General features: G+C 37.3%; 1 protein-coding gene across 1 annotated transcript; it reads right to left on the bottom strand.

The window, feature by feature from the left end:
* Positions 1-594: 594 nt before the first annotated feature.
* Positions 595-7534, bottom strand: LOC143294791 (cytochrome c oxidase subunit 6C-like). Its single transcript, XM_076606269.1, has 4 exons — positions 7383-7534; positions 5285-5439; positions 3568-3700; positions 595-698 (listed from the first exon to the last, which is right to left on the bottom strand). Exons 2-3 carry the CDS (start codon positions 5437-5439, stop codon positions 3607-3609), a joined length of 249 nt encoding a protein of 82 aa, XP_076462384.1. The 5' UTR covers positions 7383-7534; the 3' UTR covers positions 595-698; positions 3568-3606.
* Between the last annotated feature and the right edge of the window lie 566 nt (positions 7535-8100).

Below are 8100 nucleotides of genomic sequence, written 5' to 3'. Positions count from 1 at the left end.
TCAGTGCACAGGCATTTGTTGGAGTGTAAGTAAGTTTATGTACATTGTGCTCACATGTGAGTCAAAGTGTGTGTGATTGTGTGTGTGCCTACTTGCGCGCATGTGCTTATGGACTGGCTCTTGATGTGCACATGCAAACACCTGTGGATGTGCATGTGTGGTATATGAGTGCATTCAATTCTGGGTGTATATGCTAACGTGTGTGTGTGTGTGTGTGCGTGTGCGCGCATATGCTCGTATATATGTACATATGTATGAATGAATAATTATATGTGTAAATGAATACATGGGTGTGTGGACGTTTGTGTGCATGCATGTGTGTGTGTGTGTGTGTGCGTGCATGCATGTGTGTATGTGCATGGATGCATGCGTGTGTGCGTGAGACTGTGTATGACAGACAAAGGCAGACCAACACACAGAGACAAAGAGGAAAAATGTGGGATGACACAAGTTGAAGCAAAGGCAGTGAATGAGACAGACAGACAGACAGACAGGACATAAACAGAAGTGAGAAGTGAGAAAAAAAGGGCCATGATTTCACTCAACATGACAGACAAGAGATCTCCTTCGTTCCTCACAGAACAAAAACTAAGCTAAAACAACACGCTGTCATTTATTTCAGTTCAATATCAAAGATTCTAATCAGTCACTGAGGACCTGGTGTGGAGTTGGTAGTTCAATCTCTCTGTCACACATACCTGCAACAAAAGAAAAAGTCTGCATTCAATAAATCCAATCAAAGCAGTCAGTATTATCATACAGCATATAGTCTAATTCAATCCTTCCAAATGTAAAAGCTGTCTCTGTATTATAAAACTGTAAGGCAATGAGTAACAAAGAATTGAAGGAATATGGAAGAACAGAACAATGCCCAGAAATTAGGCAAACTTCGAATGAAGGAAGAAGGAAAAAAAGAAAACAAGAGAGGCAAGGCCTTCAAGACTCACTTGTGATAAATGAAGTCCCCTAGCATTAATTACAGAGTAATTTCCCTTTTTTACTATCTGCACCAAAACGTTTGCAAAATAAATAAAAATTCCATGCTTAGCAAAAGAAGTTCCTGTTTGAACAAAAAATGATAATAATGACTCCTCTTCTTGTTGTGTCAGAATAAGAGGTCAAAGTGCCAAGTTTAGAAAATACAAAAAATATAAACATGACAGTAAATGCAGTTTGCATATAATTAGGCTTCTTTTTTTTTTTTTTGTGCCCATCCCAGAGGTGCAATATTGTTTTAAACAAGATGACTGGAAAGAACTGAAATTTTCCTATTTTTATGCCAAATTTGGTGTCAACTGACAAAGTATTTGCAGAGAAAATGTCAATGTTAAAGTTTACCACGGACACACAGACACACGGACACACACAACCGAACACCAGGTTAAAACATAGACTCACTTTGTTTACACAAGTGAGTCAAAAAAGGACATTTATACAGCATCTTTGTTCTAGGAATACTGCTCAAAATGTTTCATAATTGATATCCCTACTCCCTCTCTCTCTCTCTCTCTATATATATATATGAATGAAGAAAAAGGAGGTGAGAAAGAAAGCAAAGAAAGAAAGGCTGCAGAGGAAAGGGAGATCAATTCCAAAAACAATATTTTTTTCTGGAACACAGGCAAAATGTACTAATTTAGAAGCATACTCTTATCAGCATTAATGATGACGAAGTCAACAATCCTAAAATACAAACACTTCTGAAAACAGGCTGACACAACAGAGGCAACTGAAGATCGTTCCATTTCATTTATTCATTTATAGTCTGTTCATCTAAGATGATGATATTAGACTGAAAATAAATGATTATCATCATTATTTGTATCATTATTATTATCATAATCATGATTATCATTATCATTAAGAAAAGAACAACCGAACACAAAATACAACCCCTACCTTACAACAAAAAACAAACAAACATCAACAACATCAAAACAAAAAGGAAAACAACAAACAGCAAAATGTTGCGCTTCCTGCATTACGGGAAGTAACCATTTTATTCTCAGCTGCCTCCGGAATGCTCAGAGTCGTTTCCCTTATATTGCAGCCCCGCCCCCCCGAAAAAAAAAAAATTAAACAAAAATAATCCCCAGGTTTCACAAGCAATTAAAAAAAAAAAAAAAAAAAAAAAAAGAATTTAAAAATAAATAAATAAAGTAAAAATAAAAAACGCCAAAAAACCCCAACAAAACAAACAACAACAAAAAACTAAAAAACAACCAACCAAACAAACAAAAATCTTCCCCAGCACAATGAAGAGTCAACACACGACTTTTCTGCTAAATGTATTCCAACAATGAATCTTCCACAGGAAATGTGAATGATTCCCCCAACACAATCACTTTACAAACTGAATTTTGCAGAGTTTCACATACACAATGGAAGAGATTTTCACAACCCCAATTATTCATTTCTTTACTTCATTATCATTTGTACTGATTATTGTTCCCTTTAGGGGTGTGGAGGGGCTTGTTTTACACAATTATGCCATATCATTTATACATTAAAAAAAATCCAGTTCAGTGGTAAAAGTGCATTTCATTTTAATGTCAGATCATAAGAATGCTAAAACATGTTTTAAGCGTTCCTCACTTACTTTAACATAAATTAATATAGTATGTTTTCGTTTAAACAAAAACTCCTGCATATGCAAACTGGTTTTTTTTTAGTCTGGACTGCCAATCAGTGGAGTTGGATAAGCTGGTGCTGAAGCTAGTCTTGTCAGTCTCTCCTGACTGTGGGAAGTGAAGTGAAAAATCAAAATGCTGACAATGCCTTTTGTTTTGAATTAGTCAATATCATCATAATTGGTTCCAACTGGGTCTAGGACAAAGATGTCTAATACAGTATAATGTTTACGGTTTGTTCCATGCTGCTGCTTTGCCATGTTAAAGTGCACAAAAAGAACATACAGTAAAAAAAGAGTTGTCTCTTGTAAAATTCTGTTAAAAAAAATCTATTTTTATCGTAAAACAAATACAGCTGGGGACACAAAAAAGAATAATAAAATAATGTGTGTGCTGCACTCTGGCGGTGTGCTCTCTCCGGGCAGAGTAGCACAAATCTCACACAGAGCAATCAGTTGTGACAAAAAAGTATTTCAGTACAATGCAACAATTGCACAAAGTGTATTCTAAGCACCTATCAACATTTAAGTGTTGGTGTATTTGTTACGACAATAAAATCAAACATACCATGTCAAATGTTCACCAACAATGTAATTGCAGTGCACTGCATTGCTAATATGTTACATCTTTGATAGCATTTTGTCTATGTTGATGTTTTCCATGTTGTGTTTATTACATTGTTCATTTTCCTTTGAAGCCCCTTGGGCTGGAGCATCATTAAAATCTTGTGAAATCTTGTGTCAAACCTTGGTGTCTGTAACTGATAAGCAAATGGTATGTTTTACAATTTAACATCATAAAAAATTCATGAAAGCTTGGTGTCTGTATCTGACAGCAAATGGTTTGTTTTGCAATGTCTTTTTAATGTGAACAACTTCTGTACAGTATAACCCTAGCTGACTGTGTGACACACATAAACACACAGTCTAAGACTCACCTGAGCATGTAATACACCTGTGTGTAAAGGCTGCAGGCATCACCATCCCTCTCCCACAGAGCCGTCGGGTTTGACAGAATGGAACACACCACCCACCTTCATCCTCTCGAAATCCTTCTGAACGTCATAGGTTCTATGGAACAGAAAACACATGTATGTTTTAATCATTTCATCACGCAATATCTCCCAGCACCTTGCACTTTTTTCCCCAGTCAGGACTGAATTTTAAATGTCTAGTTTTCAAAAACTTGCTTATTTATAATTACTCATCCAATTTCAAATCTGAGGTTTGTGAAAAATGAGAGGAAATTTTGATTTTGCTAGTATTCCTGATTTATTCTATAAGATACTAGATTAACTTCTTATCATTAAAATTATTTTAGTAAAATGTTAAAAAAACAATGGGCTATTTTTTGTTTTCTGAACATATACAGCATAAAATGCAACTCTGTAGTGATGTTCAGTTATTCAAAACAAGAGTGGTAATGTGTAACAGTAACTCCTCTATGTTTGTCACATTACTGTAAAATTGGCGGCCTGTCAAACACTCACATTTATGTGAGGATGGTGGCATAAGTGTTAACCCTCTTGCATTCAGTGGGACTAAAGTCAAACACTATAAAGAGTTTCTCTGTGAAAAATGTGAATGTAAGAGGATTAAAGAAACATGAAATGAAAATACAGCATTAGAAACAACTATAAAAAGATCACATACTAGTCTGATGGGAAGCAGAATATGCCTTTAAACCAACAAGAACAATTATTTGTTCAGATTCATAAACTGAAGTATCTGGACCTTGGAACAGGACACTACTTTTTCGCCTTCATCTGTACCTCTTTCTCAGAGATGAGAATAATAGGGTGCATGCCAACAATATGTTGGATGAAATTAGTAACATACTCCATGGGAGTGACAAAATAAAAACAGCAAGACCAAAAGTTCCAAATATATGAGGATTATATCAAATTCAAATGAAACATGTATAGCAAAGAGACTGGCATTTCTTCTGTGTGAGAATAATACTTTTTAAAACAGATTTATAATGATAGATCTGTACATCTGATGTATCCTTGAATTGTTAAAAAAAAGGTTTACTGTAGTTCAACACATTCAATTCTATATATTTCATACATCTTTGTCACAGTAGTTCAGAACTGTAGTCAAATTAGGTTTAAAACATTGTCAGTCTCAGACAAAACATCCAAGGCAAAACATGATTAACTACAAATGTTAACATCCTGTCATCACAACACACTTTCATTTAGATTAAAGATGAAAATATTCCAACTTACATAGAGCATGTACACATCCAGATTTCATCTCACAACCCAATTTTTTTTGGCAGACAATTTTTTTTTTTTACAAATTTTAGTCAGTCTAGAACACAGTATCATTACCCTGGTACAGTGGCAACACACACACAGATGGAGGAACAAACACCACAAACAAAAACACAATCATCACAGTGATGTGTGCAGCTGCTAGTTCTCTACCCAGCAGTTGCACTGAAGAAGCCTGGCCGGATTGCCTGACGAAAGCTATGCAAGTGAGTAGCCTTCTTTGACTGAGAGATCAGTTTAACTTGGTAGTCATTACAATAATCTAAACATTTCACATGCAGAGACAAATATTATCAGACCTTATCCTGGACCAGTCAAAAAAGACCTGGCCTGCAATACTCTAAAAATACAGTTCAAACTCTGAAATCACTCGTACTTGTAGAACTCAGCATATCTGGCTTTGCGAGAGTCACAAATGGCGACTCTCCATGCGACGGTGCTGACAAAAGACACAGCTGTTGCGATGATGAAGTTACGTTTCAGGGAGGCCTTCAGGAAGCCACGCAGTTGAGGTCGTGCCACAGCTGACATCTGTTGACACACACAAATGATTTGGTCAGTTTCAGTTTCAATATAATTAGTTTACATACAAACTAAGCAGAAACACATTTCTTCAAACCCTTCGATACTTTAAATGCCTATATTTATTACTGTTGTTGTGGTTACTGTTATCATTATTTATGTTTTTTACTGTTTGGATTTGACATATTATTTACTTTACTTAATTACAGAATTTCTATTAACAGTCATCTCTTACTAATTTTAAAATCATATGTGTATGCTTCTGTTGGAGTGTTTGAGTGAATGCTATTAGTATTAGTCATTTAGTGCTATTGCAATGCACATAGAGCTTCACAAGTATGCACAATAGCAACCCATCTTAATAATGATACATTTCAAACTATCAACCTTTCTCCCCCCCACCCCCTTTTGTGCATGCATGTGCAGTGTGTGTGTGTGTGTGTGTGTGTGTGTGAAATGTAGTTGAGGTGGAAGAGGTGTGCGAGTTGAGTGATGTTACAATGCTTTGAATTAAAATTATATTTTTTTTGCATGTTTGCACAGGTCAGTGAATCATAATCGACAACAATATCACCTGGAATCCCTACATAAATTCCCTTTGCAAAAAGACAGCCCGGAAAACCCATCAGCTATCCAAAATGAAGCAATTCCAATGACCTTCATTCATGGAAATTGTTTTTTCAAGCACATATCCAGTCCACAATAGATTATGCCTCAACACTATAGGACTCTGCTAGTGTGAACACCATTAAGCCATTACTGAATCTTCATAAACAGGGGCTCAAGCTGGTACTCCCTAAAAAGACTTCCCTTCTGGACTCGGACTATGAACAAGTGAATATTCTCCCACTAATCAGTGGATTAGATTTAGACTTTGAGTACAACAAAGGAATAACAATGCACAAGATTATGGCAGGTACTGCACCACCAACATTGATGAACAAATTTTCAGTAAATTCATCAAGGAACCCCCCACGCCCACCCCCAAAGTCCCACTCAACCCCAATCCCAAGAACTGACTTGTTCAAATCCAGTCTGGCTTACCCTATGGAACTCACTTTCAGAAACAGTTTAACAACACCATTGCCCAACCATCTCTAAAAACATTACCTTTCCCACCTTATGCCATAATGTGTTATGTAAATTGCTCACTTTATTTTATTGACACTGTCTGTCACTTGTGTACTGCTGACTGAAAACCTCCTTCACTTCCTGTTCCCCATTCAGGTCTGTGGTGTGGTTTGTGCTGTGTGTGTGTGTGTTTCGTTTTGTTCATTTTTTTCCCTATATATTTTACTAACACCATGCTTGTGCCTCTGTGTTGTGTGTGTCTGTTCAATAGGTTCACCTTTAATCTGGATGGAAGGAAAATTATCAATAGTGTTTTTCCTCTTTTGTCTGGTTGTGATCAACATTGCATTTTGTTTTTTGTGGGTGAAGAGACATGTGATTTAGCTCGGTCCATCTAACAAGTTCATCAGTACTTTCTTGTACATCTTTTGCAAGAGCGTCAATGTCAGTATGAGAAGTGTGGATTGTTGTATCATCCTACTGCTTCTGATGTAGACTGTATACAATTGGCTTGTAATAATTTCGCTTGGCTGCACGATTTCGGTTTAAATGAGTTTATGTCAACACATCTGCTTCCATTTCACACTTGTCTGCTTCATATTACATAGTTCATAATATGAGTACTAAGGGAAGGAAACGATTGTTGCTTTGTATCTGTCAAATCCGTGTTACAACATTGCATGAACAAAAAAATTACTGAACAACTACAATGCCATTGGAGGGCACCGAAGTGTAATTCCGTCAAAAATCTTGCGTCATCACCTCACAAACGTTTCCTGTAGTGGCGTTTGGTGAATGAGTTCGAAGATCAAACGTACGACTATAACTGTTCATCGAATGATGATAGTTTCTCTCAGTTCTGTAATAATAAAAGAACATACCTTGCTTTTCTTCCCACGCTGTCTGCTTTATGACCTTGAGAGACTTGGTCACGTGGTATGAGAATGGAGAGGTGTGAGTAGTTTCCCTTAGACCGCTGTGCAAGGCAACAGCTCTCGCCAAAGCTCGAACATGTTGGAACAATCTCAGCGGGAAACAAATAAAGCAAAGAAACAAACTACACCACAGTTCTTTCTAAACATTCCCCATACAGACATTTGTAAATTACATTTATGGATTAAGATTGAAAATGCAAAAAACTGAACTGGCCGGCACACACTGACACACACGGGCACGACGGAACCTGAACGTCGTGAACACACACAGACACACACACGCGCGGGCGCGCGCACAACACTTACACGACACAGGATCTATTGAGGAGGGTGGTGCCCGTGTTGTCCCATAGCACTATTTTCACGTGCATTCCTTTTTTCACTTTTTTTAAAATATTGTTTTTTAACCGGTTAACACACTGTGAACACTTCGCAGGAGTAGTTGAGCTGCCAGCTTTCCGAACTGACGCTCAGTCTCGTATCACTACCGGTGACAGCAGAACAAACTACTTGCATTGTGTTATCGGTTGCGGCGCGCACACCGACTGACTCACTCACACACTGACACACGCGCACACACACACACACACACACACACACACACACATTCACTCTCTCACTCTGACACTCACACACACTGACACACACACACTCTCTCTCTTTC

Source organism: Babylonia areolata, chromosome 20 (assembly GCF_041734735.1).
Source record: "Babylonia areolata isolate BAREFJ2019XMU chromosome 20, ASM4173473v1, whole genome shotgun sequence".
Lineage (NCBI taxonomy): Eukaryota > Metazoa > Mollusca > Gastropoda > Neogastropoda > Buccinidae > Babylonia > Babylonia areolata.
Note: the sequence above shows the minus strand (reverse complement) of the source record. Positions and strands in the feature narration are given on the sequence as shown.